This window comes from Penicillium robsamsonii, assembly GCF_028829455.1.
Source record: "Penicillium robsamsonii strain IBT 29466 chromosome Unknown utg000005l_segment0_segment0, whole genome shotgun sequence".
NCBI lineage: Eukaryota > Fungi > Ascomycota > Eurotiomycetes > Eurotiales > Aspergillaceae > Penicillium > Penicillium robsamsonii.
Genome location: NW_026643223.1, coordinates 14,748 through 28,033, shown reverse-complemented (window position 1 = coordinate 28,033; position 13,286 = coordinate 14,748). Strand labels below are relative to the sequence as shown.

Here is a 13,286-nt window from a genome sequence, read left to right as displayed (position 1 = left end):
GATATGTGTCTTAGAGTAGCGCATATATCGAGTTCATAAACTATCCGCTTTATAATGGAGAAATAATCTCATGCCCATCAGGGCTTGTGTACGTGTTGGTGCGATGGACCCCAAAGCCTGCCGTACTAGATGAAAGTAATTGGATTGGATCGTATGAAGAACCTCAACGCATTTGCTTGACGTATGTAAATTTAAACCACGGGCCATCCGCTTGAGAAATCGATCTGATTCCACCCAAAGAGTTTCTGGCTATCAGAATAGCCTACAGTGGTGTCAACATAGTGGTAGTAAAGCACTGGGCCGAGGCTAGGATCAGTATACACGCCCCTGAGAAATGTTAACAATATTCGAGTTTGCAGTACGATCTAGTTTGAGAACTTACTGTCCACCAGGACCATAGACTGTGCCGTGACTTTCTAGAACAACTGTGCCACCTCCGCTGATACAAGCGGTACCCGCTTTATCGACCTTTAGTGGATGGTTAGCGCAAGTGTCCAAAGCAGCGAAAATCTAGGGTAAAATACAAATCCGGTAGTAGGTGAGGTCGATCGGCAGACCTTGATCTTGTATTCCGCTCCGCTGGCGGGGCGAGATGTGTCATAGCCACAACAGATACCGGCAGAGAAAAAGAGATAGTAGTAGTTTCCATATTGATACATGTAGGCACCCTCCACAGCATGTGTTCCAGAGGAGTCATACGCCAGATTGTAGGACGAAGATGCGACTTTAGTGGCATCTGAGCTCATTGGAGCCTGGTAGATATCGTGCCAAAAGGAGCCAAAATTCATGTAGTAAGTGTCACCAGCTTTAAGCAAATTACCGTCAATAGCATTGTACGCACTAGTAGATGACGACGCAATACCAGTTCTTCCACGGTCAGTCCAGGAGCCAGACTCCATGGTTGCAGATGTGGCTAGTCCAAGGGCCGAATTCTGTGAACCAAAAGTTGACACAGAGTAATAAACATAGTAAAGACCATTCACAAAGTGGGCATCGGGGGCCTGACAGAAAAGTGAGCATCGAGTATGTTCGTTTCTCGCAGAAGGATTATCCTTACCCACAGATCATCATTTCCGGCGAGATCAATAGATGATCCACCGGGCAACATGGACCCAATGGTAGTCCACGGGCCTTTGATAGACGAGGCACTTGCATAGGAAATCTTGTTGCCGGTAGAAAATCGGAAATAAAGATTGTCCGATGATCTCTGTATCAAGGTCGGGTCATGAACGACACAAGCCCCTGAACAACTGCCAGGGTTTGCATATCCTTGCACGAGGGCTGCAAACAGCACCGGCTTGACGATGTTACCAAAATGCATGGAGGTGATTTGTATACTGAGCGAAGAGGGCCGTCGTAGTTATTTATATACATTGGCGATGCCATGCATGAACTATTGGCGGAAATTCGGATCGTTTGACGCGGGTAGTCTTCAGCGAGTATATTTGCATCTAACACAGAAGCGAGGAGAAAAGCAGTTTTGACGGAGCTTAACAATTCTTCAGGAAATGAACTAGCAAGAATTAAAGCCCCGACTGGTGGAAATTCCCGAAACCTATGGGCGCCACCATGCAACCAAAGCACGCCAAGTTCCGGGGAATGCCAAGTACAATACTCCGTAATCCTTTTGTCAATTAGGCAAAAGTGCAAATGCCCAGAGAATATCTCTTGTCGAATAACCTAGTTACAGTCGGTCGTCAAGTTTCAGTTTGGTTAAATGCATAAATGTTCACAACAAACCAGCCATGACTCGTGTCAAGGCCTCATCCTCGGCATGAAAGGCATCCAGCTCATGGGGCGACCGCGTCTCACCTGGAGGGGTTAACCCCACATTTGCTCCGGTGGCACTGTCCGAACCGATTTGAGGGTCAAAGTAGAATCCACCTGCAATCTCGAAGAAGCTGCTCAAGTCTTCGCAGACATTGGATTCAGGACCAGCTACCATCCCGGGTGACATTGGCCAGAAAGCGTTAGACGAGAGCTGAGGAGTAGTCGCCCCAGATGTTTCATGGAGGCCGGGGGTACAATGCGCAGCAGCAGACTCTATTGTGGTTGATCCTGGCGTTGTATCCCATATACCGTAGGTCGAGCTCAACTTGGATCTAGCATGCGGCTGAAGCTCAGATGGCTCTTTCTCTTGCTTGGGGTTTAGGGGATGACCTCTAATAGATGATTGTCGCCCACTGTCCCACCTAAGATTCAAGCGAATGCGTTTCAAACCGTGAAGAATCTTTTGCAGCCTCCGAGAAGTACGGGCACGGGTTGCTGACCGGCGAACCATGTCCACAGCTGTATAAAATTCGGGTCGGCAAGCATGGCTGAAACGCGCCGGGGCATGCAAAACGGCTAAGAAGAGGGCAGCAAGGGCAGATAAGAGAAAATAGTTGAATGGTTCCGGGCGCTGGAAATATATATTGGAGACACGGCTGAAATAGTCCAGCATATGAACAGTGCTCTTCGCCGTTTCCACGGCGGTCGACGCACCGGTCACGTTGTCCGCTATCCGCTCATCGCTGAGTAGGTTTTGTCGGTACACAAGAATCCGAAGCTGATTTGCCTGTAGAGCAAGAAGAACTTGAAGCATCATAGCTCGATCGGTGTGCTCTGTTCCAGCGGGAGAGCGCCATGTTGGATCAAAGCGCAACTCACTCGGAATGGAATGGATCCATTGCTGAACCTGAGCGTCCAAATAAGCGCAACCATCGGAGGTGGCCGCTTGTGATCGGTTGGGCCATCCAACGACCAGGCCCCAGATCTTTGTACTCAGGCGCGCGTGAGAGATCATGCAAGTCAGATACGGCGTAGAGTGACCTGGCTCGGGCAAGTCGGTGTCAATATCAGAATCTTGAATGGCGAACGGCAAACCCGTGCCAAAGGCACACTTGCGATCTAACACATAGATGCACCAGAACAGTCGGCTTGCCCATGTCCATTCCAATTCGCCCGGGAAAACGCCTCCTGTCTTTTGCCACGTTTCTTGGCGATGAAGACCCAGCTCTGTACTCCCTCGAACCGCCATGCCAATCAAACGCCCGGCGATGACTTCATCATCGCGATAAGAGTGAAAGATCGACTGCGTCAGTTAGTAGGGAACACAAAAAAGATATAAGATACACACCAACAGAGTCAAAATGAGAATTTCTTTCATATCAACCTCGGCAATTTTCAGTCGGCTAGCGAAGCGATCTTCCACACTGTCGGCCAGCTGGGCAGCACGCTCACTGCGACCGTGGGATTCGGCTAGTAGAGCGGTCGCCAACAGAATCTTCAGGACCTGGACATCGCGCGCAGAGAACCAATCCTGATCCGAGGCTGTCAATACAGATGAAGATGCAGTGGCTGAATCACGGGAGCGGTAGAACTCGAGGACATATGCTCGCACTCCATCCAAGTCGATACATGGGTACATCACACCGACGGTGTCCTCGTAGACTTGCACTAAGCGCAATGTTTCATCCACACCTTTGGGGAGCCCAAGATGAGCAATTTCGCCTCCTTCCGACGGCGCAGGACTGGGGGCAGTTGTTGATAGGTCAAGTTCCTCACCGCGATCGTCAATGCTCGCAGCTTGGGATAAAGAGCTTCGAGGTCGAGTGAGCCCAAACTCCGCACTCGTGGGTCCGACATACGTCGGGGACCTAGGAGCATCTAAAATACGGTGCAGACTCCCTGTGGGTGGGGATGGACCGGGAGGTTCAAGCTCATGAACGCGGGCGGAAAGGGTCCGCATTTCCCGCCGCAGTGTCTCCAATTGTTTGTCCACAGCTTGAAATCGGGAATTCTCTCTGGCTCAAGTTAGTGTCATTTTTAGGGAAAGGCAGGAGGAAACATACCTTTCATCCTTAGGGTCAGTCTCCTGCGACGTGCTAGGGGGGCGATTGTAGACACAAGGGATCTGATCACGAGAACATCTCACACAGACCAAACCACCACTACATTTCAGCTTGCGTCGTTTGCATTCATTGCTAGGGCGGTCAGTATCAACAGTTGAATCAAGGTTAAGCAGACTCACCAAGCAACTTGGGTATATTTAGCCCTTTTTCGAGAATCCCGTGGAGATTGGGAACCCATCTCGGGGGAGTTGCGAAGGGAAAGCTCGGAACGCGGAAAGATAAACCGAGAGCCACCCTTGGAGGATGAAATGTACTCTATATATTCAAAGTTCAATAGTCTTAGTTAAATATCTTTTAGACCTTTTTTTTCCCCTTCATATGGACACAGGGGGAAAATTATAATTCGAGTTTCTTACAAGGAAAATTTGAATCCTTTTCGTCTTCGAAATATACATCTTCATAATAAGTTGCTATGATACAGTGCTTCTCTCATAACGCTTCTCTCTCTCTTATTAAATGTGCGACTTCCGGCAGCATTCCGAGTCAGCTAGCCGTGAAGATACATTCTTGTTCGAAGGGACATCGAGCGACGGGTTGGCGACAAAAAAGTCCGCAGGCTTGATCATGAGTTGGAAAATCTCGACGGGCCTATAATAGGTTAGTATGAGGCAAAAAAAGAAAGTGAAAAGACAACATACATCACGGGCCAATCTTCTACACGAGGATTGTGGGTAATGCCAAAGGAATTCCAAACCACCACGTCAGTGTCGACAACAGAGTCACCCCGAAGAACAGCATCCGAGACGCCTTCAACTTCAGTTTGACTCTGTAACGTATAACGACCTCCAGCATAGAGCTCCCCATCGCGATACTTGGTGACCCAAACGTGGTGTTGAGCAAATTGAGCCCGGCGCGCCTGCACCGATGCCGGATCGGCTAGTAGAGTCTGGGTGGCCAGCGGAATGAATTTATACCCCACGGGGTTTCCACTGACAGGATTATTTATGTGAGGATTGATCATCTTGATCGTCCGATTGAGCTGCGGAGCGGCATCGATCCAAGATGCACGCTCGACGGTCTGCTTGGTGATTTGATAGAAATTCCCGTTGGGGTTGGTGACCGTATTCATTGGGACTGGATGAGATTCCTCCACTACGACAGAGTTGTTGGGGCCGTCGATGGCTGGATCAATTCGTACATTGAAAATGTGCTGGTGGTTTTGAGCGAGAACACCACCGCTCACTACATTTCCGTACTCACTGACCTTACCAGCATCGATATTGACCACATTCAAGATACCGGTTGCGCGTGCTTCGACTGTAATGCCAGCTGACTGATCGAATTTATAGGCGAAAACGTATTCATAGTTGGCCAGTGTGATGATAAACTGGACAACAAGTTCCCGATTCCGTGTGACAACTGCGCGACCGGTCCGCCAGTTGGAATGCTTCCAGCCAATCCCATTGTCTTGCTCGTGGAGACAAATCGCGTTCGGAAGAGTCTGGGCGGTACCGTCTGCTTGAGTGATAATGGCATCGAAATATTTAATGACACCGAGACAGTCGCAGCCGAGCGACAGGTTGTTCGCCATGTTCCCGCCGCCTCCATCGCCAAAATCAAACGCTTGTTTCCGGTGGAAAGGGGGTCGAGGGTCAGCATAAGGGACAGTCTAAGCGATGCAATTAGTTGATAGCTTAGGGGGGCGATCCGGGTTTTGAGGGCATACCATTTCGCTGATGGCTAGTCGGTGCATCACACTACGGCCATCGTACGAGACATCATGAATCGTCGCGCCCTCTCGGGGATTGAATGCAACACGGAACCGCCACTTCTGCCATTCTACGAGAGACTCGTTGGTGACTCGGAAGGACGGACCCTCAGGTTGGACCACATTCAGTGGTTTGAGATCCTTGCGAACCCCCTCGGGCATCAGCTCTGGCACGTATTCGGAGGGCTTGCAGTGACCAATGATGTCCCGCTTGAAGGTCTGTTCAAGTAGCCCATCACCTTTGCCGCCTGTCGCGGGTCGGTCTACCCGGATGATCTCCTGGGTGTGGGCGTCCATCACGGGGATGATGGGCAAGGGGAAAGAATAAAAATTAGAGTCTTCATTCCCAGATCGTTTGTCCTGAGCGAAACAAAGGCCTTGGAAAAAGCGACGATTTTCATCGGTGTAATCCAAGCCACCGTACGGCCATGGTTCAATGACAACATCGAAACCTTCAGGGAGATCGAATTCCGACAGTGCTTTCTGAAACAACGGTGATTTCATACATTGATCGACGAGCACATCAAATTCGCTCCTAGTCAATCGTTAGTAAACTGATCCTGAAGCTTCATTTGTCCCCTCCCTTACAGAGTCAAACTGGCATGATGTTCCTTCCCCACCACTGTGTGTTTCACTCGTGACTGTGAAACCACATCGATCACAGATTCATGGAATTGAGGAATCCGATCCGCTCCGATCACATCGTATTGGCACAGAGCGAGACGTGGAGGTCGCGGGGTGGTTGGGCTCAAGCGACCGGCATGTTCGATCGCTAGAAATTCCTGGAGCTGAGCTTTAGGTGGTTCTTGTAGGAAGATCTCCCGAAAGTCGATCACGACATTTGGGTGAATCGATTTGACCACATCGCGGGCCAAATTGATTTCCTCGATGGAGAGAATACTGAGTGGGTGAGGCATGACTGGACAAATGTAATTGTTCCTGGAGGGCCGAGGTTGGGAGCTCAACTTATATTATACATCGGAATCCCGGAATGCTCGGAATCTCGGGAGGTTCCTTGCAAATTCGGAAATGGTTCCGTGATGATAGACAACGGACATAAAATCCACAAAATGCGGGGAAAATTACATACTAAATGATATCTATGAAAAAGATAACTAAGTAATACGAGCTTGTTTTCCTTCTACATATCTATGTGGTCGATAAGTAATGCAGATCATCGCCGTGTACGAGTATTGTGTTTACGATATCCCGTCATTTCCCCTCTTGTGGCCTTTCGAGAGTACATATAGACCCCGGAAGGAAATGACAGACAGTTTCCCCCTCCCCCTTGGACTCGTACCAAATATTTCTATTTTCTATCATCTGCAACCCCCAAGTGCGGAGTATGGATTCCACATCGGAGACCAAAGTGCCCATTCCAGAGAAACACATTAGCGATGAAGATCAACTTGCAGCTCTTGGTCATGTCCAAGAGCTCCGTCGAGGTTTCTCCTTATGGTCAATTGTTTGTCTCCAAATCTCCCTAATGGCCACATGGGAGGCCTTATCCTCGGTTGTCACTGCGGCTCTAACCAACGGCGGAGCACCATGCTTATTTTATAACTAGTAAGCCCACCCAAAAGATGACACTCTTATACCGCAAAGCTGATGGCAGGGCCAATTTAGTGTCATAACCATGATTGGTACAATGTTCATAGTCTTGTCGTTGAGCGAAATTGCCTCCATCTACCCTACGGCTGGCGGTAAGATCAACATTCAACGTACCCAAGTGATGCCCCCATGCTAACACTATTAGGACAATACCACTGGGTCCATTGTCTCACACCAATGACGTACCGCGTTACTGCATCCTGGTTTACCGGCTGGATTTCAATTGGAGGACAGTTGGTGTTTTCCGCTTCCGCAGCCTTCGCAGCAGGCTTGCAGCTACAGGCCCTCATCACCTTGAATCATCTCGACTCATATACCCCAAATAGATGGCAAGGGATGCTTTTCTATTGGCTAATATTAGCCTATTCAACCGCCCTGAATATTTGGGGGTCCAAGGTCTTGCCTCACACCAATACAACAGCCGGTAAGAGGAACACGAGAAAAGAAAAAAAAAAAAACAGATTCTGAGTCAATCACAGGTGTATTACACGTTGTTGGATTTCTCGTAATCGTTGCCGTTATGGGGGCAATGTCCGAGAAGCACTCTGCAAGTTACGTCTTCGCCGAATTCTCCAACACCAGTGGATGGGACAATGATGGGGTTTCTTGGTTAGTAGGACTACTGAGCACTGTATATCCTTTCCTCGGGTAGGACTGTCCTATAAATTTGCAGTGGACTGAAAACTGATTTTTTATTCCAGATATGATGCAGCGTGCCATTTAAGCGAAGAAATGCCAAAGCCATCTCGTAATGTACCATTGGCCATGTTAGGAAGTGTCATTATCAACGGAGTGATTGGCCTGGTGTATGCAATCGTGCTACTATTCTCCCTGGGGGATATCGAGTCCCTTCTCCAGTCCAAGACGGGATTTCCATTCATGCAGCTCTTTTTAAACATTACTGGCTCCCCGGCTGGTGCCTCCGTGCTAGCCCTATGTATCACCTTGATTGCAATGGCCGCAAATGCTGCGTGTGTGACATCTACTAGCCGTACAGCTTGGGCATTTGCACGGGACAATGGTTTGCCATGGTCGGTATTCTTCTCAGAAGTGAGCACCACATTGAAAGTTCCGGTGCGCATGGTGATAGCAGTTGGCTTTCTCCAAATGCTGCTCGGGTTGATCTATCTCGGCAGCTCAACCGCCTTCAACGCGGTATTGTCTATGGCCATTTTGGGAATGTATGCCTCATATCTTTCTCCGATTGTATTCATGTTGATATATGGTCGACGAAGATCAGTACCGACTGTCAGTGGACTCCGATCGGGATCGTTCAGCCTAGGGCCACGATGGGGGCCTATCGTGAACATTGTTGCCATCATTTGGCTCGTCATAGCAATGGTGTTTAGTACTTTCCCAACAGTGCAGCCGGTCACACCGGAAAATATGAATTATTGTATCGTGGTGACAATGGGATGGATGTTGATCGGAGGGCTTTATTATTATCTCTTAGGAGGAAGGAAGAAATTTACAGGTCCCGTGGTAGAGCTGGCAGAGGACCTGTGACTGCTTGTTGAGGCCTGGAGTAATAGTGTTGGAGTTTCTACGACATTGACTCGAATCCCGAAGTCTTTTGCTGACCTTTTGTTTTTAATGCGAGGATTAGCAAAGCTTAATACTCAGGAAATTAACATACTAGCTGAATTTGTGCAATGTTTCTCCGGTTTGAAGCATTCTGGCTACTAATGAAGGGGCGGAAGAGAAAATAAAATCATTGCGATTCAACCTATGGAGAAACACGGGTATTTGTACCCCTGCTGTCTGGAAAAAGGACCGCTGAGTCTCCAAGCAAACCAACAATGTGAGGTGGAATTATCTAACAGCAAGCATAAGATGCTAGTACATATCAATCCTCGTGCGCATTTTCATATCAGATGTTAAGGCCTAAGTTTCGGTTTGCACAATTAAGACTTCCACGTATCGTAACGTATGCTAGGTTCAAGCTGCGACTGTTAGCGAAGTGATGCTGCCAGTGGAGCCAGAAGAGCTGAAAATGTGATTCGACCTTCTCGTAAAGGTGCGAAGCCTCACTCGTGGGCTGGACCCGGCTTTGGTGCTAACACCTATCGAAGGACCAGGGCTTCACAGTTGGTATTCTGATGACTGTGATATAGCGCCTATCCTTTTACTACTTAGATGTGTTCTGGAATAGACATTGTCTATAGACGGGCCGGTGGGTGGGAGCCTGGGTCCTGGGTTGGGTCCTGGTCCGGGTTGTGTGGAAGACTAATCCCAAGCACCTAGAGCCCTCGCGGAAACAATTAAGCAAAAGGCAGAAGCCTTCCGGGCTGCCATCTTCTCACAGCCAGGTAACCCAAGGATAAATGACGTTCGTCTTAGCCTTCCTTATGTTTGTCTTATTTACATCCCTGTATTCATTTGTGCTAGGTATTTACATTTTTCGTTCGAGGTCGACCGATCAGAAACTCCAACGAGGTTCCCGAAACGTCGCCCAGTGGGCTGGTAACCGCTTTTCAGCTGTCGGCGGGCCTGACAGTACTCCCACATAACAGCAATTACTTAGAGCGAGCTACATCGGGCAAATGGATTTATTATAATCATTATCATCAGATGGATTATTTGCATTACCGAAATACCGAGTGAATATTCCCTATTTTAAAACACATGCGCTTGTGCAAGAATTGATTAATTAGGTATTAATAAATACAATGTACAGCATAGCCTAGTTTCTGGCCTAAGCAAGAGACAACCGGCGACATGAGATATCATCCGGCATAGGAGTGTGTCTGGAGATGGTATGAAAGTCATAAGACGCCCGAACCGAATGAGGTTTGCCAGCCAAAATAGGCTTTAGTCCATACTCAAAGTTCATGAAGCACCTGACTCCACATGCAAGAGAGAGGAAGGTGAAGATCAAGGATGCAAAGGCGAAGAGAAGCATCATATCCCTGGTTGGAGTTCGGGCAAGTTGACCATTTCCAAAAAGAACAATGATCCGGGAAAGTAGATAGGCAATTATGGCCAAATGGCAGACCTGTCTCTGTTAGCGAGACTCGGATTAAGCCAATGGAATTGCTACTTACAATGACTAATATCATCAATGGTTTGTGCTCCTTGCGGATAAAGTATACCCCGCAGACTATTACGACTGTTAGGGTTGGTGGAATTGACATGGTTAAGCCAAATTCTGGCTCGACGAAGTGGACATCGATCAAGCCATAATGGAGAACGAAGCAGATAATGAAGAAGGCGCCGAATTTGACAAGAACCACATAAATCTATAACTAAGTTAGCAGCTAAAGACACAAGTAAAGATCACGCACTTACTTCATAGGCGAGATACCGAGCTCTTATACGTGAATCACCCTGCACACTTCGGTAGATGGACCAGGCATACTGTTTGTGTAGTTGGAAGGCCAACCACCATGTTCCAAGGGTGCAAAGCCCGATGAGGATCGGAACTGCAAGTTGAGGGCCACGGATTTGCGGCCAGATGTTTCTACTGATGTCCACCAGAGGTATATCATACATGGCCCGCTGATTAGGCATGGATTCGCAGAAGCCTTTCATGGCCGGATACTGCATGGCCGCGAAGGCCATGGCGTAAACATTACTGACGCAGATCCCGAATAGTAGGATGTTGTTCTTGTGACGCATAGCGTCGACAGAGAGTAAAAATTCATAGATGCAGGCAAACCATACGATTGCTGCGTCAACAGGGACGATGTATGAGGGGGTGATTTGAATGGCCTGTGGGCGCATCCATAGTTGCCATTCCACAAGGATAAAGCTGAGGTCCTGTTAAGACGAGTCCCAGGCCTCCACGGGGGCTGAGACTCACATTTCAATGGCGAGGATTATGAGTGCCTGGGTGGCCATCAGCCCACCGAAGATCCATTCATTGGTGCTTCTGGATGTATACATCTTCGACCGTAGACGTTACATGCAGATTAGGAATTTGAGCTCACATGTGTCTTATAAACTTTTCAAAGTGGTGTTTTTTTCATCCGCGGAGCTTAGGACGAGTGCGACCAGGTTCTCCAGGGATGGCCAATCATAGATAATTATTGTTTGTCGCAAGACCCCAAAAGTGGGGAAATGTCTCGGACACGCAGCGGTATAGGTGCCATGCGACAAAACCCCTTTTTTAGGTAATTTTGGTGCCTGGATACCTGATTATTTCCTCCATGCCTAAATTAAGACCGGTGGAAATATAAAGAGATTTGAATTACTATTACAAAGGGCTTAATAAGCAACGTACCCGAGTTCTTAGCTTGCAACTTGAAAGTATAAGAAGGAGGCGTTTGTATTACTTGATCTTTTATAGATTTTAATGGGGAATTTATTTCAGAAGACACTAAATAACAATCTCGTTTGATTTCTTTTACTAAAGTTACTAGGATATTTCAATTGACTTTGTCTTTGCTTTGGCATGACTTATTATCCGCCTATCAAGAACACTTATAATAACGAACACATACACTGACAATCTTAACTGCATGTACCAATACCCAATTAAAGTACGCAGCCTGGTAGCTGCAGCTTCAGCCAGCCACTAGGTTACAAAGTATGACGTAAGTCTACAGAGTGGAGCATCACGGTGGGGAAGCAGCATTCAAGCCAACCTCTTAAGAGCGACCATTATGGACAAGGCATACTGTAACCTGTCTCTCACTAGATTAGGAAGTTATTAGCAACAAACCAATGAGACTAACGGTTTAAATCATGAAAAACCCTTAGTTAGGTGAAACCCCGCAGAGTTGACAGTTCACCTTTTGCTTGACGGAAACTGATCTGAATATTATCAGTGTCTTAAAGGAAATATATGCAAAAAAAGGCCCGAAAGGGATGAATGATCGATCTATCACAGCAACAGGTGGATCTTCCTCATTGTATAGCCCATAGTAGAATATCTCCGTGTAGGTATGTACAGTATTCTATTTAAAACGGTGGATGGATGAATGTAGCGTATCTGATACTTGAGGTCATTTTACCGTATGTAGTATCCGATAGTGGGTAGAGTAGACCCTACATGAGAGTTCAGGGAGCCTTCGCGACGATCACTTCTAGGAGAGACGGTTTACATGCGACCCTTGCGTATAGCTATGGAAAGTTTGGCTAAAGATCGGCGACTGAACGGTTGCTATGATCATAGCCCTTGTGATAGGTAATATCACATAGCACGCGTAGCAATGTATAAACCACTGCTATTGCCATAGTTTGAATGTTTTTTTCTACCTTTTGAACAATTTTACGTTACCATCGCACATTTGCCACCCAGCTCTAAACATGTCCGTGACGGAAAGAGCAAAGAAGATAATTTCAGAGCAGCTAGATGTGAAGAAGGAAGAGGTAACTTTCACAAAACCTTCATATAAAAGAAGCTATCTTCATCACCGTCTAACTCCTTACCTGTAGATAACAGGAACGAAAAAATTTGTGGATGACCTCGGAGCCGATTCTCTGGATACAGTGGAGCTGGTCATGGCTCTTGAAGAGGTGAAATGTTAATTCAATATTGGTCACTGCGGCTACATGCTAACAAGAAGTATAGGAGTTTGATATCGAGATCCCAGATGAAGACGCTGAGAAGATCGCTACCGGTAGGAAAATGGAGCGTTGGTGAAAAATATGAAATGTGGAACGACTAACGATATTATAGTTCAAGAAGCTATAAATTATATAGAAGCCAATCTAAAATAATCGAGGATTTGCCTTGGAGTCAACCAGTAACCAGATTTTGGAGCCTCCTTAAACAAGAAATGCTCCGTTGAGATACAGAATACAAAGACAATCATACTGAGTAAAATAGTATACAACTGCCCGATAACTGTTTTTGTTTAAAGAATGTACATGTATCTCGCCATTTTCTATGTGGTTGTCAAATTTTGGGCTAAAGTAGAGAGATGGAGGGGTTAATTGTGGATACAAGTCCCGAGTGCTAGAAAGAAGATCGTCAAGCGAGCCGAGCATGCTCGACCAGTTCTATAACGTAACATGGCTTACTATATAAATAGGGTTACGCTGGTTCCTTGTTCAGTCTTATCTTATAACGCAATCCCATCTTCCAGAAAACAAAGATGGTATCCGGAGATTCCCTTCCTTTCCCGTAC

General features: G+C 47.1%; 6 protein-coding genes across 6 annotated transcripts; 2 read left to right on the top strand and 4 right to left on the bottom strand.

Annotated features, from left to right (window-relative positions):
* Nucleotides 1-191: 191 nt before the first annotated feature.
* Nucleotides 192-1,321, bottom strand: abnA (putative extracellular endo-1,5-alpha-L-arabinase; the record flags this gene model as incomplete). The annotated part of the gene is made up of 4 exons (XM_057232287.1): nt 192-327; nt 383-468; nt 525-1,001; nt 1,058-1,321. 4 exons carry the CDS (start codon nt 1,319-1,321, stop codon nt 192-194), a joined length of 963 nt encoding a protein of 320 aa, XP_057081829.1.
* A 408-nt stretch (nt 1,322-1,729) lies between these two features.
* N7447_008024 (transcription factor domain-containing protein) lies at nt 1,730-4,071 on the bottom strand (the record flags this gene model as incomplete). The annotated part of the gene is made up of 4 exons (XM_057232286.1): nt 1,730-3,073; nt 3,119-3,785; nt 3,834-3,965; nt 4,013-4,071. 4 exons carry the CDS (start codon nt 4,069-4,071, stop codon nt 1,730-1,732), a joined length of 2,202 nt encoding a protein of 733 aa, XP_057081828.1.
* Nucleotides 4,072-4,345: 274 nt separating this feature from the next.
* On the bottom strand, nt 4,346-6,518 carry N7447_008023 (putative copper amine oxidase; the record flags this gene model as incomplete). The annotated part of the gene is made up of 4 exons (XM_057232285.1): nt 4,346-4,481; nt 4,532-5,502; nt 5,560-6,136; nt 6,190-6,518. The coding sequence occupies 4 exons, from the start codon at nt 6,516-6,518 to the stop codon at nt 4,346-4,348; spliced, it is 2,013 nt and encodes a 670-aa protein (XP_057081827.1).
* Nucleotides 6,519-7,237: 719 nt separating this feature from the next.
* N7447_008022 (uncharacterized protein) lies at nt 7,238-8,718 on the top strand (the record flags this gene model as incomplete). The annotated part of the gene is made up of 4 exons (XM_057232284.1): nt 7,238-7,304; nt 7,358-7,636; nt 7,674-7,860; nt 7,914-8,718. The coding sequence occupies 4 exons, from the start codon at nt 7,238-7,240 to the stop codon at nt 8,716-8,718; spliced, it is 1,338 nt and encodes a 445-aa protein (XP_057081826.1).
* Nucleotides 8,719-9,907: 1,189 nt separating this feature from the next.
* Nucleotides 9,908-11,097, bottom strand: N7447_008021 (uncharacterized protein; the record flags this gene model as incomplete). Its single annotated transcript, XM_057232283.1, has 4 exons — nt 9,908-10,207; nt 10,257-10,451; nt 10,501-10,963; nt 11,015-11,097. 4 exons carry the CDS (start codon nt 11,095-11,097, stop codon nt 9,908-9,910), a joined length of 1,041 nt encoding a protein of 346 aa, XP_057081825.1.
* A 1,365-nt stretch (nt 11,098-12,462) lies between these two features.
* N7447_008020 (acyl carrier protein) lies at nt 12,463-12,876 on the top strand (the record flags this gene model as incomplete). Its single annotated transcript, XM_057232282.1, has 4 exons — nt 12,463-12,525; nt 12,592-12,672; nt 12,728-12,776; nt 12,836-12,876. The coding sequence occupies 4 exons, from the start codon at nt 12,463-12,465 to the stop codon at nt 12,874-12,876; spliced, it is 234 nt and encodes a 77-aa protein (XP_057081824.1).
* Nucleotides 12,877-13,286: the final 410 nt, after the last annotated feature.